At 47.0% G+C, this 26,160-nt stretch overlaps 6 protein-coding genes across 6 annotated transcripts; 2 read left to right on the top strand and 4 right to left on the bottom strand.

Annotated features, from left to right (window-relative positions):
- Positions 1 to 85: 85 nt before the first annotated feature.
- On the bottom strand, positions 86 to 1,338 carry TSTA_099730 (mitochondrial metallochaperone Sco1, putative). The gene is made up of 2 exons (XM_002485916.1): positions 687 to 1,338; positions 86 to 631 (listed from the first exon to the last, which is right to left on the bottom strand). Exons 1-2 carry the CDS (start codon positions 1,149 to 1,151, stop codon positions 188 to 190), a joined length of 909 nt encoding a protein of 302 aa, XP_002485961.1. The 5' UTR covers positions 1,152 to 1,338; the 3' UTR covers positions 86 to 187.
- Positions 1,339 to 2,044: 706 nt separating this feature from the next.
- Positions 2,045 to 5,114, bottom strand: TSTA_099720 (uncharacterized protein; the record flags this gene model as incomplete). Its single annotated transcript, XM_002485915.1, has 2 exons — positions 2,045 to 4,772; positions 5,106 to 5,114. 2 exons carry the CDS (start codon positions 5,112 to 5,114, stop codon positions 2,265 to 2,267), a joined length of 2,517 nt encoding a protein of 838 aa, XP_002485960.1. The 3' UTR covers positions 2,045 to 2,264.
- A 3,094-nt stretch (positions 5,115 to 8,208) lies between these two features.
- Positions 8,209 to 10,553, top strand: TSTA_099710 (uncharacterized protein; the record flags this gene model as incomplete). Its single annotated transcript, XM_002485914.1, has 2 exons — positions 8,209 to 8,427; positions 8,793 to 10,553. The coding sequence occupies 2 exons, from the start codon at positions 8,209 to 8,211 to the stop codon at positions 10,551 to 10,553; spliced, it is 1,980 nt and encodes a 659-aa protein (XP_002485959.1).
- A 2,676-nt stretch (positions 10,554 to 13,229) lies between these two features.
- TSTA_099700 (essential protein Yae1, putative) lies at positions 13,230 to 14,197 on the bottom strand (the record flags this gene model as incomplete). The annotated part of the gene is made up of 2 exons (XM_002485913.1): positions 13,230 to 13,332; positions 13,383 to 14,197. 2 exons carry the CDS (start codon positions 14,195 to 14,197, stop codon positions 13,230 to 13,232), a joined length of 918 nt encoding a protein of 305 aa, XP_002485958.1.
- Positions 14,198 to 14,459: 262 nt separating this feature from the next.
- On the top strand, positions 14,460 to 15,944 carry TSTA_099690 (uncharacterized protein; the record flags this gene model as incomplete). The annotated part of the gene is made up of 6 exons (XM_002485912.1): positions 14,460 to 14,545; positions 14,603 to 14,920; positions 15,041 to 15,477; positions 15,500 to 15,539; positions 15,566 to 15,715; positions 15,754 to 15,944. The coding sequence occupies exons 2-6, from the start codon at positions 14,842 to 14,844 to the stop codon at positions 15,942 to 15,944; spliced, it is 897 nt and encodes a 298-aa protein (XP_002485957.1). The 5' UTR covers positions 14,460 to 14,545; positions 14,603 to 14,841.
- A 690-nt stretch (positions 15,945 to 16,634) lies between these two features.
- Positions 16,635 to 24,639, bottom strand: TSTA_099680 (SD08430p; the record flags this gene model as incomplete). The annotated part of the gene is made up of 9 exons (XM_002485911.1): positions 16,635 to 16,983; positions 17,035 to 18,646; positions 19,613 to 21,515; positions 21,564 to 22,258; positions 22,380 to 22,661; positions 22,790 to 23,869; positions 23,930 to 24,131; positions 24,184 to 24,234; positions 24,298 to 24,639. The coding sequence occupies 9 exons, from the start codon at positions 24,637 to 24,639 to the stop codon at positions 16,635 to 16,637; spliced, it is 6,516 nt and encodes a 2,171-aa protein (XP_002485956.1).
- Between the last annotated feature and the right edge of the window lie 1,521 nt (positions 24,640 to 26,160).

The raw sequence follows: 26,160 nt of genomic DNA, 5'->3' as shown, positions 1-26,160 counted from the left end.
TTCTTTTCCTTCTGATTGTGCGTGTATTCATTGCTAATACTTCCTAGAATATGACCCTTGGAGACATTGACGGTTTCATGCACAGCTGAAGAGATGAGTGATTATTAAATCCATCCTAGCTAATAATACCATTCTACCCACATATCAAAAAATATAATATACAATCCACTCCATTCCAAAGGCCAATCTAAACATCCAACTTCTTCCCCTCCCTCTTCCAATCCTGCACGTGATCCATAATCAACCTCGTCGCACTCTCCGGCGTATCCTGTCTACCCACACACTCCACAAAATCCCCCTCGGGATCCATCAAATAAAAATAAATACTATGATCCACCAAATAATCCTCCCCCGATTTCACGTTCTCCGGTGTACTAAAATAGACTCGATACGCTTTGCAGACTTGTTTCACCTGTTCGTACGTCCCCGTCAATCCGATGATGTCCGGGTGGAATTCGGCCAGGTATGTTTTCAGGACTTCGGGTGTGTCACGGGCTGGGTCGCAGGTGATGAATACGGGGCGCATGACTTCGGCGCCGTTGGAGGCTTCTTTTACCTTGTCGATTATGGCGGCCATTTTGTCGAGTTCGTCGGGGCAGATGTCGGGGCAGTGGGTGAAGCCAAAGTATACCTTAAACCACTGATTAGCACAATATGTTGTGAGTGATGAAAGTGGGAGGACTCACAAAACTATATTTCCCCTTCAAATCTTCCGCCGTAAATTCCTTCCCATCGAGATCCTTGAGAACAAACGGTCCTCCAACCTTAGGTTTTCCGACTCCTTTGCTCATTTCCGTAATCCTCTTCCGCTCCAATCGAGCCTTCTCAACACGAAAGTAGATAATCATTCCCGCACCGGTGAGGACGAACAACAATGCTGCTTTCCATGAAAATGGACCAGTGTGTTGTCTAGATTTCATCTGTTGGACTGTCTTTGCTGGTCTGGCTGACGTTGTCGAAAATGAGCGTAGGCCATTGCGTGATGTCATGTTTCGAACTGACTGCGCCTGATAGCGGATGGTTGCGACTTGTGATATGGATGAGCGAGAGAGGTAGGACGATGATGAAGAGCAAAGTTTCGGTGATGCTCGCGCATACAGACGACCGGTCCTGCCCATGGATTGGGTCAGGGATGTGAGTGAGGAAGCCATTGATACTACTCTCCGTATCGCGCAGGCGACTTGCGACAATTGAGAATGGGGTGGAAATAGAAGATGTCAAGTCGAAAATCATGCGGAGAATGTCATGAAATCGGTGGATCCGCTTCGGAGAGGTTGCTTCCATTCTGGGTTAGTGCAGGATATCATTAGTAATCATTCGGAGATTCAATTGTTGTGCAAGACATGCACCTGGGAAGATGTAGAATGAGAAAAAAAAATTCTCCAATTATCGCCGGACTGGCTGTTGGATTAGAATGCAGGTATTGGAAATGCTATTTACACTGTTTGTCCTGGTGGTTCGCGGTATACGTATGTCGTTGTGAGTGCTGAAGATATATATAAGAAACAATATTTGAGCCGACCTTCAAAAACAACGTTGAAGAGCAAGGAATTGATTTCCTTCACCCATCATCGCTACTTATGTAGTTACCTAGATATAAGTCGATATCTAGAGAAAATCCAAGATAAATTATAATTGATATACATAATACACACACAGAAGCTCGTACACCGACGTTTTTGGTTGAACAAGAGATCAACCGGCAATAACTTCAAAGGAGGTACTACAGCAAAATCAAGGTAATTGAGACTATCCATGGATGTCACCAACTACGACTCTGATCCTTGAAATGTGTTTATACAGATTCAAAAGAGAAGACCTTCACTTTTTGTTTCATCACCGACAAAGACAAGGAGAAAGTTCCCCGATAATGTAAAAACAAAAGAAAATCCACGCTGTGCAGTAATTAGCCAAAATAGATTACTTTATGTAGCCAGCGCTGGCATTTAAATAAATAGTATAAGTCTTGTATGAGACGAGGAAGAGAAGAAAAGTGTAAGAAAATGGACCGGAAATTAGAGACATGGAAACATAACGTGTAGACGGAAAAAGAAAAAAGTGCTATAAGATATTGAAAAGATCTCCATATCATATCCAACAGAGGAAAAAGAAACGAAATAAGAAGACGCGAGGACATATGCAAGGTTCATTCATGATGCTTGTATGACCCCGTTAGAAAAAGGATAAACAGTCGAAAGTAAACTTTCCACTGGTTAGAGTCGAGTCTGGGCTTGTGTCAACCGTGGTCGTTGCAGAGTTGACGGTTAATGTAAACCGCGGCTTGCCTGACTGGCACGACTGGGACTGGTACGACTTCTCTCATCTTCTTCTTCCAACACGTCACTAAGGCGCGTTGGATGGCGGTGTCGGGGCGTTATAGAATCCCATCCACCCCATCCAGAACCGCTGTAGTCGACACTTCCCTGGCCGTAGCCGTGTACAGAGGATCCGGCGGATGTGCCTGGAGGGTAGGCGGCGGGGTCGTAGGGCTCTTCTTCTTCATCGTCGTATCCTTCGCTGCCTGCATAGCCCTGCCGGTAGTCCGGGTGGTTTCTGGCGTATTCTTCGTCTAATTCACTGCCTTCGGTGCTGGCGACGTAGGAACGTGCGTCGGGTTCGGGTTCATTGTGAAGGGCTGATCCGCCGTGTTGGTAAAATCGACCGGAGGGATCCGCATATGCACCTGTGTTGATGGGAGGTTGAGAAGTGGGTGTACCGCCGACAATAGTGGCTGATGATGAGGTTGGTGGGCGTGTGGTAGCAGGTTGATACCCATGACCTGCTCGCTGGGTTGATTCGACGAACGGGTCGGTCTCAGTCAAAGATGGCTCTTCATTATATGGATCTTGTTCAGGGACCTCATGTTGTCCGCCTATGCTAGACTGTGCAGGGCCGCCGGGATAAGGTCCCTCGCGTGTTGGTGGTCGAGCGGCGCTGCTGTTTTGTCGACTTGGAATTCCGGCAATCATCGGCAACACTTGAACGCCGCCTACCACTGTAGGCTCACCGTTACGGAGAGAAGCTGTTCGGTCTCGTTCTTCCTGCTCTCTGCGACCGAGTTCTTCCCACGCTCTTCTCGCCTCCTCCTTGGATATCTGTAGCTCACGGCGCATTTCCTTGACCAGATCCTCCGCTCTCTTGCGATCAGCATCAGCCTTTTGGCGCAACTCAATGGCGTCATCACGCTCGAGTTTCAGTGCTGCAACTTGTCTTTCGAGATTGGCTTGTACCTCTCGAGCTTTTTCTTGTTCTGACCGTGTGTCAAAGAACCATCGCTGAAAGCGTCGTTCAGAGGATGCGCGGAGACGTTGTAGTTCTACCACTGCATGAAACAGATTTGCACCTGCAGCAGATAAATCGTTGATTTGACGAGCCATCTGCTGGTTGAGCGGGTCCTGACTCAGTTCATTGTTGTTTTGTTCCAATTTGCGAATCCAATATCCCGTCAAACCTTCCCAGTGAGAGGACAGAGTTTCCCATCGTTCGAAAGCATGAGGAAACGTAGTCCTTTTCAACTGATCTTGAGCTGGGGCCTGACCGGGTTGAGGGTCGCCGGCACCTGGTTGAGGAGCACCTTGCGGGGGCTGTGTTTGTTTGGCTTGTGGTTGCGACTGAGGTGGAGGTTGGAAAGTGCCCCCTCCCACGGCTGGAGCACCTTGTTGGGATGTAGTTGGTGGTCTCATTTGCGCTCGTGGGGTGCTCGCGACATTAGCAGGGACTCTGCTAGCTTCTGTTCTCCGAGTAGCAGCGGCTGGGGTTTGTTGGTACGATCCCGTAGGTTGCTCTGGATAGATAGCCGGCTCGACTACTGCTGTTTGGCGTACATTGGGCTGTCTTCGCTGAGCAGGTGCTTCTTCCGCGGCAGCACCGGTAGCAGCAGCATACTGTTGTTGGATTTGTTGCTTCGTTTGCTCTTGTTCTTGTAGTACACGTTCACGTTCATGTGCCTCCTTTTCAGCTTTCTTCCGAGCTTCCCTATCTCGACGGTCTCTCATAATATCAGTAGGTGTTCGAACACCTGCTGGAACTTGAGTGTGCACCGGCCTGGGCCCGTGGACTGGACGTGAACCTCCATTGTGAGGACGAGATTGAGTCCCTGTCCCAACCGGTCCTGGAGGACCCGATATCTCCGACATGGGAGCGTTCAATTCCTCTAGCACAGGAGTGAAAGGGAAGGGCTTTCGAATGGCCTCTTCCAGTACCCAACGAATCGCAGATGCGGTACGCGGCGATACTCTAGTGGACCGTGACGGCCAGTATAACTCGTCGAGCTGACTAACAGAGTCGCCTGTGGTTGATGCGCAAGCTTCTGTCTCTGCTTCAGAAAGCGCCGGGGCTATATCAGCAGAAGTGACACCCGCTGTACCTGCACGGCGGCCGAATGCTGGATTAATCGGTTGTCGGATGAAGCTTCGGTCGCGCTGAGTACGGAAAGTTGCATCAACTGAGGCGACACGACGGTGAGCTGCAGCTGATGGTAGATTATTTCCTCCTAGAGGCGAGACTCGACGCAGTGGGCGGTGGTCGCTTGCAGCGCTCGCAGGTCGAGGTGGAGGAGGATGAGGAAATTGTTGAAAAGACGAAGAAATTGTAGACTCAAGAGTGGGTTGCTGCTGTTGGCGCTGCCGCGGAAGATTCGTTATCGTATTCGGGTCGTAAATCTCGTGGGTATCGTCAAGCACTCCCCGGTCGACGGGAGACACTGCGGATGTTGTCCAGGCCAAGTGATGAGGGAAGGGTAGGAACAGTCCGATGAAATAGTATGATCTGTACTATCCGGAAAATAGACGACGCTGAACGCTGTATTCTGAAAGGTGCAATGTAATCGCCAAGTGCGACTCGATTGCGATCTCGGACAGTCGCACAGCCTCTTCACGAGATGAGATTATCCCAGGAATGTGCGGAGAAATTAGAAAATAGTAGTAGTAAGGAGATGAAAATTGGGGAGAAACCGAAAGACAGGAGACTACCCAAGAAAAAAGAAGATCCAAGCTGGGAAGATGGTGAGCGCATCTGATGTGGCTGGTCGAATAGGATGATGCTATAAATTCAGATGGCTGGGGAAGAGCTGGGCGGGTGCTCTACCGTTGCGAAAGGGAACGAACATTCAGCATTTATCAGCGGAGCCACCTGTCACTGAGTCGGGACAGGCGACTCAATTGGTTTGTCGGAATGACAATTGCACATTTAGGAGGGCAAAAATGGCAAATGTCATTGCGAAGTTGTGGCCCTGGTGAGTGTGGAGTAGGCGCTGTACGGTGATGTCGAGAGGGCGATGCTGGGAGTCCAGTCACGGGGATAGGGCAGAGACCCAATTGCCTTGCCCACCCCGTCACTTTTCACCGTCGCTGTCACTCTTGATTGTATAAACTCTTAGAATCTCGCTGCTGATCTCTTGCTCGGATGGCTATTTTGCCACAGGTACTATTGTCGTAAGCTTATCTTGATGTGCTGTCAACCGCTTACTTGTCAGTTTGATGCTAAGCCACAGCTGTGGCGTCGACTATCTTTGCCCTGCTCAAGAAACACAACAACAATAATATCTCGAAGTCGGGCACAGACGATATCCCAGGAATGCAGATCAGTTTGCTGCCTACACCGTGAGACGACCAATTCTCTCGGTTTTACAAGCCGACACAGTGATTGTGCGGTCTAATATGTACTATTCTTGACTAGATGAAGTTTCGACCAGCCTCAAACTAGGGCACAACCCCACGTTTGTCGAGAACAAAGCGAACTGACAGCGCAACAAAGACCAACAATTGATTAATCGTGCCTGATTACGCCAGGCAGCAAGCCAAGCAGGTCAAACGGTCTTAGTGACGGCGTGGCCTAGGGTAAATAATCAAGGCGGATGCGTTGGCAGGTCTATTTTAGTTCGTTAAAAGACTCGGTAGAAGTATCTTCCAATAGACCCAAACTAACGGGACCTGGCGTAAAGTCCATTTGGAGAAGAGTAGATGGTACCGTGTCCTTCCAGTTAAGAACTCGACCAGTACTCATCTGTTTGTACAGTATAGTTCTAGATATGGATATGGGCACTCACCCCGACCAATCACAGCGCTAGAAACAGAAAATAGTTTATCGATGGATTCGAGACACAGTAAACTTTTGAGTTGGCCATACCATTATCCGATATATCAGTTGATAGTCGAGGACTCTTCAAATCTTGGAAGAGGGCTCATTATTGATAGTTGACAATCCGAAGTTCAACTCAGCTACTTACACTAGAACCATCGATTACTCAACCCCCGCAGGATAATAACCAAGAACAACATATAATCTCGTTACTGGAGCAGCGGCGTGATGATAGATGGGACGGGAAGCTGTTGTATGAAGCGAAAGCAAGGGAAGGCACTCGATAGCGATTATCAATCCAGATGGCGCATTGGTTGTCCACAGGGGAAAGGGGGATGTCCGTTTGTTTATAAGAACCCCTTGACGATTGCTCGCAACACAACTGAAGTGGAGGGAAAATATACCCACTGTCGGAAAATGAAGTTGTTCCCAAAAACAGAAACATACATATCTACATGCCTGTAGAGCACTGAATCAAGAGCCAGAAGGAAAATTTCTGTCTTGAAAGGGCATCTGATTTGTTGTGATCTGATGTATCTTCACTGGAGAGAGTCTCAGCCTTGTCGCCCTTGCATGCGTTGGCGATTTTGGGTCTCGAGGAATAGGTGGATAGTGTCTGAGTATTGGTCTGTATGCGTAACGGGAAAGCAGAAAGAGTTGCTAAGTGCATCTCAGCATGAGCTTTGATGCGTCTCGGGAGTCTGTTATAGGAATCTCTGAACAGTAGCATTCATCTAGTCACTCTGATGAAATCCATCCAGTCAATTGATGGGACTCCCGTCTGGCCCGTTTCCTTCGGAAGAGGTTGGTGCTAATAGTCCATAGACACATTGAGATTTGTGCGAGATCAGTCGATGAATTGTCCAGTATCGTAGATGTAGAGATGAAGAAAAAGAGATGAAGCCAAAAAAGAAAGAGCGAATGGCAAGCTCGTCCAAACTAGGTAAGCGCAGCGGGCGGGGTCGCTCCTTCCCCACCGGTTAAGTGGACACCGGATCCAGGTCCCGTCTTCCCGCGGACGACATGTCAGATCTCGCGACATCCCTACTCTGACTCTTCAGACAATTCAACAGGAAAAAAAGATCTAGATTCAACTCCTCGCAAGCTGCTGCCAAATTACTGGGACGACACTCTATTCATTATGCGATGCATGTTGACGATGGAGCTTCCAAAGCCAACCAGATTGGTCCCCTTGGCTGATATCCTATCAAAGACGATGTCTCAAGATCTCGGATCTGTCCATTCGGCCGGAGCTATTAGACATACATTACGCTTTATGAGAGCTCTCGGGCTTGGAGAATGAACATATCAACACCCGAGGAATGGCCTATTTGGCCTATCAGCGTCTTGCGTGTGGCGATGTTAGGGTGATATGAAGAGTCAACTTTTTCCCGAAACCAAATCCCGCATATGAATGTATCTGAAAGCGCGAAATCGATATACACAGACAGACTTCGTCATGATCTCCGGCTCCGAGAGATCGTTATGCAAAACACTTATACTCTTTGTGATATGATGCGATCATAAACAATTACAATATGTACGCACTGGCTACCGGACTTACACCCGCAGCTTTGGAATGCGGGGATCACACCCTAATGCATAGCAACGAGATTAACCCAGGAAAGTACTCTGAAGCTTGCTCCAATGCTACTCTGATGAAACGGTACTGTTGACGATGGCTCCCAACAGCTTGGATACCATTCCTTGCTGACGACATGACATGCGTCTTGCAGACATTGCTACAAAAATAGTCGCCTCGCAGTGTTTCCTTCACGGAGGTCCGGAAAGAAAGTCTATTCGACTTGGCAGAAGACCTAGCGTCATGAAGCTCTTTCACTGGTGCGATTCGCCTTAGTCAGACGGTTAGGCTGTTCTTTTTTACACTAAAAATGAATCAGTCGATGATCTTGCTTCAAGCTAACGCGCTTGAAGGTTAAGGGCGAGAACTCGTCCGGGACTTGCAACCGGCGCCAGTGTTATCCAAATATAATTCAACGCGCCTTCATTACAGTCGCGTTTCGAGCGGAGCTCTCTGGATACACTCTGAATCAAGCAACATCCCGAAGAATATTGGGATGTGGAATGTCTGGTGTAGTGCGTAGCACGGATTTCCGATCACCTCGGCTCATGGCACAATTATTGCGTACTGCATCCTTGTGTAATGAGAATAAGTTCAAGCCTTTGGAGTCCGGAGACCTTCCACGCTGCACTGTATTGAGAACTGGCTTTGTACACTCCGAAAGAGAAGTTTGCTGGACCTGCAGCAACCCAATGTTGCCGAATCGGGACCCGATGTCTCCCTTGCTAAAGTCCTTGGGCTTGGCGAAGATCAGTTCGATCGAATCTGTAAAAGGTGGATCCACCTTACTGGATCCCCATCCCTGCGCAAGACATATGCAAGGCTTGATAGGCCACTGATGTCCGTGCCCCTGCACGGTCCATTGTGTGTTTACAAGGCTTTGCATCGGCATGCAGATGTTTAATGTCAGCCACTTTGGAAATGGCTGAGCCTTTGTTGGGCTGTTCTCTCCCTGCAGAGTGTATAAACAGATCGTCATTGCCCTTGAATTCCTTTACTGATCATTTTGGTTTTTATCGTTCCCAATTCTGTATACGCTCTTCACATACTCGCTGTAGGGCAGTACCGCTGTTGCTCTCACTTGATGTGTGTATTGACTCTTCTCAAAACGTCAATCACTTGAATCATCTAGCCCATGGCTGGCGACTCTGCTGAGGTTCCCTACCGCCAACTGGACATCTCTGGGAACCATTATACGGGCAATGCTCTGAAAGCACTACGACTCAGTGTAGAGCGATCGGTACCGTCGAAGACGGTACCTCTGGTGGAGGACCCAAACCTCGACCCTTTCTATCTGGAACGAGCATTAGAAGGCCCGAAGCAGTGGGATACTCGTATTGACGACGAGTCAGACGTCGATTTGGACGACCTCGAGAATGAGTATTTCATGTCTTACATGACTGAAGAATCACACCCACCAACAGTTCAGTGTCACGCCATTCAGTATCAACAGCCACAATCCTCTCCTAAACCCGCCTGTCCAACGACACCGGACTGGCAACGAACACACCATAATCACAGTCAAAGTTCTTGCAGCTCAATTCAGACTGATGCTACAGGGGTCACTCCCGATCTCACACCGAGTAGTTCATTCTCTTCAACATATTCGGACTCTGATTATTCTGGTGCAGTGAAAAAGCCAACACATCAGGAGTTCTCCCATTGTCATCGCGCTTTCCGCGATCGATCACACAACACCGCACGATTCTATCTGCCGGCCGCAACTCCAGACAACCAGTCAAGGGCGTGCACGCGGCCGAATACCCCTATCGAACGATCCGCAGTTGCCGCTCTTGCAGAATATCACAATCCATCATCTGAAACACTTACCATGGTTCCAAAAGAGCCTGCAGCAGTTGCAGCATCTTCCCTACGTTCCAAACCATTGCCCAGTCTGCCACCTATTCTCAAAAATGCCGGACCCGTCCCTCCCGCAAAAAAGGGTCATAATGGTGGATCAAAAAGCCAGATCGATCCATCACTCATCTCACCGCCGAGTCTGGTGAACCCTGTCACAAAGGAACCCCACATGTCTCCATTCAACCACGCTCTTTTTATCCCTGCCCATGATTGTCCCAGTCCGGCACCGAACCCCACGTCCATTCCTCCAATGATTGCACGACAAAGCACCAATGCATCGACCAAGGGTCGACCCTCGACTTCGACATCAGTAGCTTACGGAGAACAGTCGGTCTGGGAATCGGATTCGGAATCTGGGTCGATTAGTGGTAAATCACAATCACGGTGTGGGCCCATCGACACGCTTCGGAAGGTCCGAAGCCGAGTGCAGCTGCGTCGTATCGCCAAATCGGATGCCAAGTTGTATGCGGATATCAATAATAATAATGCCAATAGGACTACTATTACGACCACGACTAAGAGTGCCGGTAGTACAACGACAACTACCCGTACAACTACAGTTGCTACTCCTTGCCATGGGGCATTATGGGCGATCTCCCCGCTAGACGCGGGCCAGCCCGAACCCGGAGCACGCCTTAACACCCGCGCGGCCTTTAGTGTCACGTCCATCCCTGACGATTTGCTGCCACCACCTCCACCGCTAAAACAAACATTACGCCTGGTGGCCCCTTCAACCACATCGCTGTCGCGACTGCAGTCGTCACGACGCAGCAGCGAGAAATTGTCCGGAGATATTGATTCTTCGACAGCTGCTGCTATTCAAGCGCAATCCCGGCGACGGCAGCGGTCTAATGCCACGGATGAATACTTGCCATTTCCCAAAATGGAGACACTGCACCATCATTATTACTGTAATAGTCATGTGTTACCATCTCCGGAATCCGTATCGTCCAACACCGCTTCGATAGATCAGCCAACTGTATTCAAGAGGATATGGGGTTCACTCCGATCTCTGGATTGTCGCAGTGGTTGATCATGCTTCTTTTGTTCTTTTTCATTGATGATCAATGTGTCATGCTTTTGCCATACGCTTGTGGATGTCGTACGCTCTTTATGCTCCACGGATTTTCTCTTTATGATTCTATGGTCATGACTATGACTTTTCCTTACCATCTGCAGTTCTACTAATATCTCGCTCGATTCTCGATTTACTTGTTCTTGGATGCACATGTTAATCCTCGCAGCGCCGCCTTTAGGCAATCACTCTTTTTCTTGCTCTTGCTACGTTTCAACTCGCTATATACGCCCGTTCCTAAAAAAGCGCACGGACAAGGTGCAAGCCCAAAAATCACGAATCGCGTCTTCTTTCGTTTTGATTTATTCCTTCTCTGGCGTTGTATGGTGGGTTCTCAATTCAAGCGAAGAAAAAAGTGTCATTTACGAAGATTACTGGATTATGATTGGACTGAAGGGGTGAAGGAACTAGTTAATATCGAAAAACACGAAATCCTGTTTCGTCCTCAAAATCATGCATGTACCTTAGGAGGAATTATTTGACATGATTTATCTACAGTTAGCTACATGAATAGTTAGTTATTCTACAACAAGAAGCTTCTGAACTTCTTGATCTTTGATACGAAGAAAAATATTATTGGATTTTTTTTTCTGCTTCTTAATGATGCCTAGGTACTTTTGAGGGTAATGTTTCCAATTTGACTAAAGTGGCTTGTCATTGCCATTGTAACTGAGACAATTACCCTGTTTGTGCATAACTATCTAGTCAATCTTGAAATCGAGGAATTATTGAGATGAGTGAGGTTCGTATTATCGTCTACCTGATCTTGGAGTCTTAAACTACCGACTTCATCGGACACCTAGACAGAACGTTCGCCTACAGCTACACCGTATCCAGGCACCTCAATGCTCGGTTCGTATTCAACTTCACCCTGCGTCATCCATCGAATCTACATGTTTCACACCTATCATTCGAGGAATCGAATCAGATAATTCTCAGAAATGCATCGTAGCAAGCAACACGCAACGTGGCTCGTTACGCCTCTCAGGTACAACCTCAACCTCAAACCCTGGGATGAAACTTCTAAAAATTCCCCAAGAACCGGAGTCCAGCACGTTCCAAGACCACTAACCTGTTTGCTCTCACCTAATCGTTGCACAACAGGATGGAGTATCCATCATTTAACTTGCCGAAAAGAGAGATACAAGATCAAACTGCTGCAGGAACCGTGAAAGAGATTTCTGCATTGAGAAGGGACTGAACATTGAACTAAGTACTACGTTTTACCCGTGCTGTATCATTTATACCTTACGTAGTCCCTTTTTAGTGAACTGCAATGCAAACTTCCAGTCGTATCACTGATGATACAAACCCTGCAAAGTAAGGTCAATTGAGAACTCGAGCTTCCTGCCTACGTTATATCGATAAAGGGCTTTGATTAGCTATACCGACAGATCCTAAAAAACATAGGTATACCTCAAATAGGGAGCGGTGGGCAAGTGACTAATTGCCCTAATAGGAAATACCCCTGCACAAAAAGTATCTCGTCTTGACACGAATACGGGTTCATGAGATTGAAATATTCTCCATTGGAACTGTCTGATTTCATGTGTCTAGATACTGTAATGCGAGACCGAGACCAATGAACAACAAACCGTAACCGTTCATAGAGATCTGGTCTGACCGGGTTCACCTCGTGAAGAATTGGAGACGGGCCAACGAGAATCCGGAACAGACGAGTTGATCCATTAGCTATTCGATCGAATAGAAAGTGTATTTCAGTGTAGGACGCTACTTTCTTCAGGTACCCGATTCGAAATCTCCATGCACTTTCCATTGTAAGTAAATCAAGGGAACACAAGGGATCCGGACCGGAGGACCCCTGTTTACCTATTTAGGAACTTCTCTGCTTATGGGAAATGGCTGGGAGAGGTTAAAGATTGATTAGCAGGTAACTGAGGTCCTTGTTTGCTATATCTATATACTGGAGGCTGTATAGAGTCTTGGAAAGAGGGTTCTTCGTTCTTAGAACGGGTAATCATAGTACTCACGCAGAAAAGAGCGAAGAAAAATACAATGGATTTGTTTTTCCTTGCAGTTAACTGCATGTAAGAATACATATTATCGAACGCAAGCATGCATTCGAGATAAATGCTCGTTCAATCAGATCACGCAGGTACTCAATTTCTGGTTGCACGGAATTGTATGCATGTATGTGTAATGTAGGCCAGTAGTTACCTTGTATGTGTTCGTATTTCCACGGGTACAATCGATGTACTTGTAAACTCGGGTACGTACTACATACATACGTATGAACTGCATGAGTTTGATCGTGTGGAATGTGGTGAGAAAATGCATGAAAAGTTTTTCCATTGTCCATTTTAGGGTTTGAATTGGGGATGATTTTACGGAGTACTTGGATGGGAAATTGAAGCCTCTTAGACTACCCGTGGTTATGGTAGTAGTGATATGTCTGCACAGTACATGATACTTTTTACTTGATTGTCATGCTGTACGAGGTGAAGGTGATACCTCTTTTCTTCCCCTCTGCAATGAGTATAACCGATTGCGCGGCTGGGTAACTTGGTCGAAAGTACGACCTGAACCAGCCCTTTGGGTTTATCGAGCTTCCCAATCGGTGGATATCGATGGATGGAATACGAGGCGTGATTTCACGATTCACTGCCTCGTTCTCTATGTTGGTATACCCAACTCGCGTCTCACATCTCGTGTTTCGGACTTGAACAAAGTCTCGGCGGCATGAACTCGGCAAGGACAGACTTTCCAGAGACCCCTCCTCATATGAAATCATCCTAAGTAGCGGATATCCAGACAGGGTAGCCTCACCTCTCTTCAGCAGTCAAATCTTCCATACTCTCAACAGCTTCCATGCTTTCCTCCCATTTAGTAATATTGACTAACTTCTCCCATTTGGCAACTACGGGCTCGGCTTTTACACGTAACCGACTCTCCGGCTTTGTTTCTTCAGTGAATTCCCCTGTGATCTCCTTCGTATTCCCTCCACCCACATCTTCGGCTTTCAGTCCGCCAAACAATGCCTCAACATCCAAGTCTTTGAGTGCACGTTTATTCATATCCTTCAGTTTGTCAATCTTCTGAGTTTCCTCTCTTCCTGTGGTTTCTTCATGTTCTTCAACTTGCTTATTCCCAACAGACCGCTTCTTCACAGCCCCCCTCTTTGACGACCTCGATTCCAATCCGCTCACTAACCCTTCCAAAATGCCTAATATCGTACCCACTCGCAGCCCAAATTGTGCACCGACGGGATATCCGGCATCGAATCCTGGCTGAACATGCTCTGATTTTGAAAATGCGATTCCATCCCTGTATCCGGCTGTAACGTGTTGACGACGTAGCGAGGGGAGATCGGAAGGTTCTGTCGTGGTAGACTGTGTAGACACTAGACTGTCGTTGGTGCGATTTCTCTCGTAGTCTTGATCGTTGAACTGGCTTTGTCCATAATCCTGGTCATCTGGCGATGACCCGAATATATCATCGAGTGAGTTGTTATTATTGTAGTTATAGTTGGTATCCTCCGCTTCACTCGGCGTTGAAGTCATGGTCGTCGTTGGAGATGACGAGGCAGCCGATTTGGCATCTGCATTTATGGAGTGTGCAAAGCTTGACGGTGACCGAGGCATTTGTCTGTCTTCACAGGCTGAATAAAGCTAACTAAGTGGTGGGATGATGATAAATTATTTCACAAGTAGCTACTAGCGCAAGTGGGGTAATATTACCCTAACCCTCGAATGTCATGCACGTCCACTGCACTTCTCTCCTTACTTCCACCATCAGGACTCTTTACGCAACCACTTGTCTGTACGATTTTGCCAACCATATACTTCGCTGCCCGTGGAGCTATGCTCGTTGTTTCTCTGTCAATATTTTAGCTCAGCTCCATCATATCTAGCGCTGACCTGAGAGCCCGAGCCTAGTCACTAGTGATTACAGCGAATCAAGTCAATTGACATTTTGGGCTATCATGCTAGGTGACTCGCTTTTCGAATCCAGTTTGTTTCATCTAACACAACACTAAGTCGATTCAGTTCCGAGCGATGCTTAGGAGGATATAAAACCCCTAGCCGGAGCATTGGCTTGTCAGGAATCAGCTCGCATCCAGTCACCTGCTTCAAACGACCAATCAAGCCAAATTGCAGTCAAGGCTGCGTTTTCATCAGCGCGGTGCAGCTGGATGCAATGGATCTTATGGGCTGTTTGAGATGGTTATGCATATAATTTGAATTGTGCTAGGGGATTTAGTACGAATAGGGATCGATCATCATCAATGTCCCTTGAAGTGATTGGACCTAGTCCCCATACTAAGATAGAGAAGCTGTTGAGCGTTGGGCCCCATGAAGTGGCAAGTTATTAAAACTCATCTACCATATCCATTGGTTCTTTTATTCTGTTATCCGTGATCTGAGCTTCAGTTCGCGATGGGCTCAGCTCCGTGTGAGCTTGAATACCTAGGCTGTCCTCGCCAGAGCACCACCAGTCGCTTCTTCCCAAAACCGAGGCTGTAACGACAAAGCAATCACACTTGTCATTAACGCCACCCGCTGAGCACCAGACCACACTATACAAACGCTCATCATCAGCATGGAATACAATCTCGTGGAAGCTAGAGATACTTAGCTGGATCGGCAGTCTCTGCCTCTTTATTGCCATAATTGTCGTATTGAAAGTCGTGGACGGGACGTCCACTGCCGGATTTACAGCATGGCATCCCGCCCAACGCAATCGTCGGGTTGTTGGCCACCTTTGGGGAATTTCTTTTGATTATGCCCGTGAGATCCGCCCTTGGGCTGATGAAATGGCTCCGATGGCTTCAAAAGCGGCCAATGGTCAATTTCCAGGATTTCGATCAAGCGAGTCGAGGGCCATTAGGAAGTACATTACTTATGGCTGGTCGAGAGGCGGGGTGTGTTAACACTACGCCTCAGGCCCTCGGCATGGGCACTCCTAATAAGATCCCTGTGGAATGTTTGTGTTCGGACTGGTCTTTATAGTGACTCATCCTAGACCACTCGGATCCTTTGGCGCTTCTCTTATTATCGTTGCGTTGGGTATCAGCGCATTTACTCAGCAGCCGTTGAAATACGACACTGTCTACCCTCATACCGACGAGGCTTATATGCCAATTGCACAGTTCATGAACGGTACTGGCTGGGCACAGTCGCAAACTCATTAAACTCAGACGGTTTCGACACCGAATTGCTAGCCGCGCCTGATATTGCATTATTTAGTCCTGCACATACAAACTTTACAGCAGCTTTTATTTCACGTGGTGGTGGTAGTAGTAGTAACTGTACTTGGGAATCGTACCAGACGTTAGGTGTTCGCAGCACATGCAAAGATTTGTCGTCCAGTCTCAACATGAGCAAATAATACTTCGCCACTACCTGTGGCGATGCATTCACGTACAATACTGACTACTACACACTGCCGAACGGATTCGGTCTAACAGGAAGCCCAACCAGGGCCAATGATCAACCAAGTCTTTTACGGCATCTCTAATGCGATGATGAATGTCACAACGGGTTTCAGTACCACTTCAAACGACACCGACTCCTCTTGTCCAAGACGATATAAGCACCAACTCCCTAGGTATCACGCTTCAACCTCCAGGTTCCTCGACTTCGTTTGCCGTTAACGCGAAGTCATTGGGAACAACACGCCTCTGGCTGAGATATCTGCTACAAGGCAACGCGACCAACGCTCAGAATACGAACGCATCCGAAGACTGAGCAATCGAGAATTTACCTCACTACTCATCAAGCCTGGTGCAAGGTTTGTATACCGGAATGAATACTTCGATCACTGCATTTCCAGATGCTATGAATTATATGTGAGGTGCGAATTTACATACATAGGTAATTCCATCCATCCTCAAGTTATCTTACCTCTAGGGTTACCTAGATAGGGGAAAACAGGCGCTCCATTATCAATCACCAATGTCTTCTAATAAATGAATTTAAATTCTTATACTATATCGCTTGCGGTATGCAGTCCACCACAATAATCGCGTGCACCGGAACAGATTAAATTCTATCATACATTCCTAATCCGAGACAAAAACTACCTATCATTCCCAGAACCAGCCATAACCCTCCAGGCACGCAGCGGCAAAGCTTGCAATTTGAGTGCTGTCGGCCGGATATACACGTAAAACGTGACAGCGCCGATAATCACACAAAGCATATTGGTGATGTAATACCCATCCTGCTCAACCACGCATTGTCCGCCACCGGCTTGACAGCGGTTTTTGTCTGCTTCGAGGGCGCAGGAAAAGGATGATGTGATGAGATCACCTTTCAATTTTGAAGGGTCGGGGGTCGTGGTTGGTGGTACGCAAGTGGCTGATGTGAACATGTCGACCATTTTGAGAATGAAATATTTGGGGAACGTCCCTCCGAGGTTGGAGACACTGTCAAAGACGGTCAGTAACTTCAAAGAAGTGCAAGGAAAGAAAACTTACGTCGCTAGTAATGTCATGTAAGTCCCACCAATGGCTGGATCAGATATACGTGCATGGAAGGCGGATACCGCGACAAACATGACGGTATTCATAAAAGTCGACAAGACGTGTTCCGCAATGACAACTAATATATACCAGAACGGTACGGTTGATGCTGCAGGATAAATCATGACGGTGAACTGAGCGAAAATTGCAGCGGCGAGTCGGCCGACAAAAGCCCAGCACCATAATCGCATTGGGGTGTATTCGGTCGACCATTGACCGGCATAGTAACCTAGCGCAATTTCAAATGGGAAATCAATCAAGACAACAAGTGCCATATTATCTTGTCCAAAGCCCTTGTCAATAAGTTTGAGACTGGTCACAGCTTCGTTTGCTTGAAAACCGATCTTGGCAATCAAGTGCAAAATGATGATCATCTGGATGTTTTTGAGTTTCAATACACTCCACATGCTGCGATATACCTCCATGATGCCATCCTTGTCCTTGGTACGTTCCTCTTTTTTCAAGAAGAACAGTAAAAAGGTCACAATAATGTATGACCATCCAGCAAAGGCAATATACCCGCTAAGTGAGAGAAGCCCATTATTTGGATCGACATTTGCTGCTGACCGGAACCACCGGTTTGCAAAGTCGGGGGAATTGAGTGCAAGGAATACAGTATAAGAAAGGAAATGACCAGCGGTGAGACCCACGGTCTGTGCCGTAGAGGCATATGAGATATTTTGGGGAGAAATGAGTGTAAGCGCCCAGCCGTCAACTGCGATATCCTGTGTTGCGCACAGGAAAACTAGGAAAAACCACCACTTGGTGAAAGTCCATACGTGTGCGTCGCTCTCTCCGGCCGAGTTCAACATCGCCTCGACTCGGCCAGCTAGATAAAGCATAGCAAGACCGGAGAGTAACTGGACAGGTGTGATCCAGCTCTTGCGTCGACCAAGCCGTCTGCTCCAGACTGCGTCCACAATGGGACTCCAGAGCAGTTTAAGGGAGTATGGGTAAGACGCCAAAGAAAAGACGCCAATCTGACCATAAGAGATGTGTGGTTTGAGAAGGAATGGAACAGATCCCATCGCCAAGCCCATAGGAATACCCTGTAGAAAATATAGCAACACCAGTAACAAGAAATTTCTCCGATCCTGCTCCGGTAGCGCAAGGAAACTTGTATTCTGTAATCTCGGAGTACCAGGCAATGCCGGAGGTTCCTCATCTAACGTGAAGGTTTCTCGAGCCATGACCCTGTTGGCATGTTGCGCAGAGGAAGGCGAGTCGACTGAGGGGTCTTTCCTCCTCATTTCCAGTCGCGAGTTCATATCGCCCTCTGCGTGGCCGTTCTGTCCTGTCTCTATCGTCAGGCTCGAAGCTGGCCCCCGTTTGGATGATTTCTCACGACTCCTGCGCTTCATCTGTTTTCTGCGAGATGATTCGGAGCTTCCTTCAAGCAGCCCGGCGTTTTCGTGGTCTTCGGCGTCGTTTGTAGGGAGATCAGAGTCTTCGTCGCGTACGTCGACTATGGTATGTCTCGATGCTAGATCTTGTAGCTCGTACTCGGTTGAATGTCTTTTGCGGGGGTATGACGAGGACTCGGCAGTGTTATTGAAAGAGTGTGACACTGTGTGTGCATCCGATGCAGAATGATTATTACTTTCAACGAGCGTGGTAAATTCTGGAGGAGAAGTTGTGGAATGCATCCATGTGGCGAGGGGACAGTCCTGAGTGAGGCAAGCTGGCCTCTCCAGGAAAGCTGGGAAGAAGGATACGTATCGCGGTGGTTCCTGCCTGAGGTTATTCCTTTGTCTGTGATTGGGCGAGTCTCCTGGAGCTTACGCGACGCCCACTTTAGCTAAGCAACAATGCTGCCACCATATTTATAGGGCAAGACAAAGCAGTACAAGTACAATGCATCAGATACGATGCTGAAAGTCAACCAAAGCTGATGGTTGAGGTAAGCTGCCCCAAACATAAGACGGCCTCGACAATCGCACAAGCAAGCCTGACCCTTGACCTGTTACACTCTTCAGCTTATCACCGCGCCAAGACTGAACCCTGACCGGTCACGCGCACCAAAACGTGTAGCCCTAAATCGCCAAAAAGAGAAGGTGGTTTACGACTTTATTTCTTGTTAGGGAGGTTATGTAGCTGGCTGTGATGGTACTCTACCATCTAGCTTTGCTTAGATACCTTAAAGGGTCCCGGTTATAATATATTAATGACTATATACCTAAGTTAAGACCATATCATGGAAACGTTGCAGTAGACTGAGGAGACATCCCATCCTCACTCATCCTCCTCTTCCAACGAGACTTCACAGACAGCAACCAGTCCTTCCAAAGCTTTTCTTTCTTTCCAATCCTAATCACTCCGTCTTTCACCCCCATCCACTGATCAATAGGCATGGAGATGAACCTATGCCGAGACCAGCAGCTTTTGTACCAAAATCCTTCCTCGAAGTTGTCATAGAACTTGATTTGTGTCTGATAACAGGGCTCGCAATATTGCACATCGGCACAGTCAAGGCAAAAGTACAGTTTCTCACTCCTTGGTCCGAAGCTTCTGGCTTCTACTGGAGGATTCATACATGGGCCTGAGCATGAAATTACTATTTCTTCGGTGTCTAGCAGATCTTGATACACGGATCCATCTGCGGGAGCATTCACAGGCTCAGCTTGTGATTCCGAGGCTGCCGCTAACCCGTTATGAGTATTCGCATCTGGACCAGCAGCTGAATCCACTGGCATTGGTTCGACCATTTCAGTTGTGGGTACAGCGTGAGCATCCTCACTAGGAGCAGGAGACGGTAATGTTTCTGCCGCTCTTTTATTAGATGCGTCTTCTGTCTCCTGTGCTTGAGTGGTGGTGCCGTTCGTTGCCGGTTCCTCGGTAAACGTTGATGCATCATTAGTTTTAACTGTCTGTTTTGATGTAGCATTCTCTTTGTCTTCAGTCTGTGCCAAAGCAGTTGGAGGTACGGAATTAGCAGGGCCGTTGGTGGTCGCTTTCACTTCTTGTTGAGTGACAGACTTTGACTCTTCATGTCCACTTTGATCTTGGGGTGCTGATGATTGCTGCAAAGTCTGTTCCTGCCCACTTCGCTCAGAATTTCCGTTTCTGTTTGACTCCGGCGGCTTTTCTGTAACAATGTCTTCCTTCCTGCTATAGGAATCATCGTAGCTCATATTGACAAAAGAGAACTGTAGAGACAAAGCAATCTTTGCATCGATTTCGAGATTAGCAAACATGAGCAGTTTGGCCAGAAGTCGAAAAGCCGCTGCGTCGTTAGCACCAATGGAGTCTTCCAAGTCTGCGACACAAAGGGTGAAGACCCGTTCAGCATACTGCTTGGCTTTCAGTTCACCGTCAAATTTGCGCCACATTTCCGCAAGCACAAGGAGTGCTCGACCTATAGTCAAAGATTCGACTATCTGCATATGCTCGTACCGGTCAATGATCTTTTCCATCTGTGTGATTATCTGTCGTTTTACGTCTTTCGATTCTGCCATCATAAAATTCTCATAGTGAATGTCAATCATTTCGGGAAATATACGATCAACAAGCCACAAGCTCATGCGATTTTCCACAAGACGCGTTATCAGTTTATCGATCTCAATCTCTGCCATTTTCGTAGCACGTGCATCTGCTCGGTATACCATTGCCAGTTCAAATTGCGTAGCTACCGAGTGACCAATGTCCCGTGTTTGCCAGTACTCAACGGCCTCTTCAAAAATTTGAATTGCAAAGTCCACGCGCCGCGTTTCAACTGCTGCTCTTCTTAAAGAGTCTTTCTTATCCGTGAAATTATCAGATCGGTTCCAGAGCCACTCGGATCTGATTTTTGGTCGTTGACGGCGCACTGCTTGAATCACTTTTGTCCACTCGCCCTTCTTGGTATGAATGTCGACGATATTCTTCAGGAACTCTAATATTTCATCGGTGTACTCTAAGTCCTCGCCTAGCGCCTCTCCACAGGTTGCAATAGCCTCGGCGTCTAATCCCAGCTGTGTCAGAGCTTGTGATTTGAGAAGATAGGCTTGAATACACCGTTCATTGCGTAGCTCCGAGCCAAGAGCCCCTTTCTCTTCGTTCCTTTCAATTAGGGCCTTGTCAGCGAAACGCAAAACCCTCCTCCAAGTCGCCTTCTTTTCTTCTTCGTCTGGGGTTGAAGAAGTTTCAAGCAATGCCCGGTGGTACTCCGCCATTCCCAAGTAGGAATAAAATTTCTCAGGACCTAGAGTTGTTAATTCGGCCAAGTTAGTCTCATACAGTTCGACGCTTAGTTGCCTTGTTTCGTCGAGACCATCGTGATGAAGGATCAAAGCTGCCGCAATACGACATCGAGCGATTTCCACGGGATTCTTGTAGACTTCGTTTTTGCCGTACTCAATAATTGCTTTAACTGCGGTAGTAGTCACTCTAGATTCATAGAAACGTGTACCCACATGTTCGGGATTTAATTTTCTAGTCTTTTTGATGTCAGTAGGTTTCTTTATTTGATCATAAACATAACCTGCGGCGCGCGGCTACAATCATACCTGCCATAAAGCTTGATGAATGAGGTTGTAGGAGATTCTAGCTTCACGATACGTCATTTTCTCTGTCCACCTCGCAAGGTGACCGCGAGCTAAATGTTCCAACACATCCCGTGGATCTTTGAGTAATTTTTCAATTCCTTCCTGTGCTCTGGATGACAGCTTTTCTTCATCATGAAAGCTCATCTTTCTAGCCCATGACAGTAATAGGTCGAGGTTTTGGTTACTTAGTGCCGTATCCGTAGATATGAAATAAAAGTCCATATCGTATTGAACTTCTTGATTCTCGTTCTTCCGACGTGAAATCTCTTCAAACACGCGAGACACGTCATTGTCATTATACAAAATCCGCATCAGGGCCTCAACAACCTGAGCCCCTTGCTGAGGGGTGGTATCCTTGGCGCTGATATCATTCAAGTGGTCAATCAGCCATTCCGCGGCGTATTCTTGAAGACTTTCACGACTTGCTGCTCCTTGAGGTACCTGGTCGCAAAGAATGCCGACAAGTTTCAAGAAAATGTCCACATTCGCCCTAATTGGATCTCGGATCATATTGTTGCTTGACTGCTCCAAATAATCTTTGAATGCTGGTTGGCGGAAGCGGACCTGCTTTTGCTTGTCCTTTTCGGCCCTTAATTTCGCTGCAATTGCGTCCGCATTTTCATTTTCTGTTTCTTTATCAGGCACAGCAGTGCTTTCTTGTAAACTCGTTGACCCATAGTTGTCCGTATAAAGCAAGCTTGCCCATCATTGTCAGTCGCAACAATGCTCATAATACTTTCGTCTTTCCGAGGGTTTTACTATACCTTGACAGCCTACCCTGAATCTCATCACCAATGTCAAAGCTACTTATCGCTGTCTCTTGTTCGAGAAGTTGCTCAAGCTCATATACCTTGAAAGGTTGCTTGGCAAATGTACATAGAGCAAATATCTTCTCGACGATTTCACGATCCCTTGGGCTCCGTCTTGCACAAACAGTGTCGATCATGGCAGTATACAAACCATGCTGACCTTTCACATGTTCTAGTTTTATCAAGGCAGATTTATCGCTATCACATTGTTCGAGCATTGTCAGCGTAAGATCCACCGATGACATAACTCCTAATACACTGTCAGTTTGAAATTAAGGAACCAAAGAAATGTTGAATCCAGTATTAGACTGTTCTCATTCTCCTTGGCTATCCGAACAGTATTACAGAGTGAAAAAAAAATCACTAGTTTTGACTTACTTTCGGGACTATCTAGAAGCCTGCCTTTGATGGTTTCCTTTATAGAATCATTGAAGCTTTTCAGGACCTCTGAACCGTTGAAATGCCAGTCAATGAGTTTCGCAAGATCATTGCTAGACCGTGTTTTCTCAAATAGATCAATCTTTGGGCAATCTGTATACTTGGAAATTGGACCATAGATATCTTCGTCGGGAGATCCAGTCATCAGAATCCGGACCCCGTCCTTGTCGGAGTTCAAGGTCTGGAAGAGACGCAGCATTGCTTCGCGATCTGCATTGTCCATTAATTCCACGCCATCTAGAATGATATAGACAACCCGAGATGTATCTGGCGTCTTCTCGAACTTCTTGACCAAAAGTTTCTCCCACATGAAGTTGAGTTTCTTCTCGTTATTCTCCTCCTTTGCAATTTTGGATGCGGCGAGATCTTTTGCAATTGAGTCACCTAGCTTACTATCACTATCCGCGATTTGTATCAGGATATAAGCCAATACATTTCGAAACGACTGCGAGTCTCGTCTTCCAGGCTCAAAGGGAAAGTAAGTCACTATGGTCGTTTGTCGTGGATTATTCTTGCCTCCCTCTAATCTATCCTTCTTGGCCTTTTCTTGGAGAGAAGCAAAACAGCGGTAGGAGAAGAACGTCTTTCCTGTCCCAGTTGTGCCAGAAACATAGATGACGGGGGTCTTGTGCCCACTCATCCAAGATTTGTACACTGGTTCATCTTCTATCCAAGAGAATGTACCAGGAACAATGTGCGCTTTCAAGAAATCCATATGCATCTGGATCGGAACTATGATATCAGGGTCCAGATCCTTGTTATCCTTGAACGTCTTTGTAATCTTGTCCAGTGACGTCGACTTGCCCCAAAGCGCTTGCAAATCAGAAGGTTTGATTTTCTCATGCAACAAGTCGAGAACATTGGCCGGAAGATCTTCAATCTTAGTATCCAACCCTTTCACCGCGTCGAGGATTTGGAATGGGATTGTAGCGCGAAAGACCAGTATGGTCGTTTTGACCTTTTCGCATCTGGCCATGATTTTTTTGTTTCTGCCATGTAGAAGAGCACGCATGTAAAGTCCTGTCTGATCTTGAGCGGTCTGCTATTGAAGTAGGACAGGGGTGACTAAAGATCACATACGTCTCCTACGATACTCATTGAATAGCTTGCCACTGAATAAACAGAAGTCAAGCATAGCAATGAAAATATCCATCAATCTGTTGAGAAAATTCGATTCACGAAACTTTCGTGCTTTGAGATCTCCGATATCGAGCAGAGCATTGTGAAGTTCAACGAAGGTCGACTCGATCAAGTCGAAGTCTTCACTCACGTTTCTCGCGGCCTATCGACATTTCTCAGTAGGAGATTGCTTATGCAAAGGAGGAGGAACTTACCTGTATCATATATAAGACTGAACCGGCTACGATCTGAGCAGGAGCGGCATACTATAAGGAATTGTCAATGAGTGAGAACAAAAAGGGATCAAGAGGTGAAATTGGTCGCCTTACAGTTCCGGATACATGATCTTTGAAGAATGATACACCCGAATATGTCCAGTCCAAACATCCAGATACAGCTTGAATCACCTTGGTTTTCCGATCCTCGGGATGCCGCGACTTTGCAAAGAGCTCCGAAGCTTTCTGGAGACGTCGATCTGGTTGCTGGAGATTATCGAGCTCGCTTTCTGAAATGGCCGCAATGTTGATACCATTTTCCTTCTGTGCCTTGTTCACAGCTTCTTTCCACAAATCATCAAGAGCTTTAGTGTCTTTCTGCTCTGGAGAGGATTCCGGGTCTGGAACGGGAGCTGGCAGTAGGGTCTGTTTTGCAACATTTTGCTTGTCACTCATGTTTCTACAAGCACGCCTAGTCCTTCAGAGGTAATGGTCTCGATTTCTGGGGTGCTGCAATCGGGAAATGTGCTCCGTAGAGAATCAAGAGAGTAAACCTTAGCTCTGGAGGAAGTCGGGAAGCTGTACTTTTGTAATGTGCCTGAAAAGGCCATGGAAGTCCTACACGCATTGCGCTACCCCAGTCACTTCTGGTATGAAATGCCGAGTCTGTATGTAGTAGGCATTAAATTGATATGCGGCTGAGAGGGGGTCAGTGTGCTAACACCTAATCTAGGGGCGTGAAATCTCATCCAGATTGGCTGGAAGGATTGGTTAAGGGCCAAGGCGGAATATAGCTGACAAACACGAACGCCTCCAAACGCACTTCTTTCCGATAGCGGTCAAGCGTTGACTCTCTGTAGCGCATTACCGACCTAACAAGTCTTAACATACTTCTCAGGGATCGAAGTTGTTGCAGATGATGGATGACCTTGCCTCGCACTTCCCTGATAGGATGCTGTCTATAGTAAAGATATGAAATGAAACTTGACGGAATCGACCCGACTTACGACAGCTGTAGGAACTAGCGTGACGCTAGTATCTAGCCACATAAAATAGTGGTCCGTAGGCCCAATCGCCCAATTGTGTTGGCGGTCATCTGATGTGGATAGCAAGCATTCATTCATTCAATTTCAGCCCCTGACTGACGTCCCCGCAACGATCTGCTCTTAGCGCTCGTGAAGAGACATGTGGTGGATGAACAAGGGTAGATCAACAGAGAAAAGTTATGCTCATGGACTGATACGACAACCATCGCTCTGCTGATAAGAGATGGACATCATACTCCAGTAAGATAACAACACTTATTGAAGGTAGAGGCGGAAGAACGGATTGGAAGAGCTCAAAGTAGGCAACTGCATCACGTGATCTTGAATGGAGATGATCATATGCTGATTTGTGTTGTTACAACGGGAGTTATTTGAGAGACAGGACTGGGAGAAAGATCTGGTTTCTGCCAAAGCTTTAGGATGTTGCAGCGAGGCTAGAGTCCGGGCATAGGTCTTAAATCAGCTCAAGCAAGCTCCGGCTTAGTGCAGAGAAGATTGCAAGCCGGATCTCCGTATTCAGCAGCATCCCAATTTGGATACAGGTCTTTTGAGGATCCGCAGCACACAAGACAGATACCCCAGGCAGGTACTTCATGGAAGTACTGGCACCATCTTTTCTCCATATATCAGAAATTTGTCCTACGAGTGAGCATTCATTGAGAACAGTGCATATGTATTCCCAACCTGGAAGTTCTGCTTCAGAATGATGGAATCGAAAATTTCTTTTTACCTCTTCTCATTTTGTCTGCAGCTCCTCTAGTTGACATCTTCGACAATGAGCTGTCCGAGGTAATCTCTATTGAGTGGTCTGTCATAGAGGAGTAGGTTCTCAAGTCTAGCGATCTACTTCGCAGGCTCAATACGAAGGGCAAGAAGCTCAGATATGATATGAGTTTTACTTAGCAAATAACAATCACCTCAACTTCGAAAG

The sequence above is a fragment of the Talaromyces stipitatus genome, genomic scaffold, assembly GCF_000003125.1.
Source record: "Talaromyces stipitatus ATCC 10500 scf_1105507295511 genomic scaffold, whole genome shotgun sequence".
NCBI lineage: Eukaryota > Fungi > Ascomycota > Eurotiomycetes > Eurotiales > Trichocomaceae > Talaromyces > Talaromyces stipitatus.
Note: the sequence above shows the minus strand (reverse complement) of the source record. Positions and strands in the feature narration are given on the sequence as shown.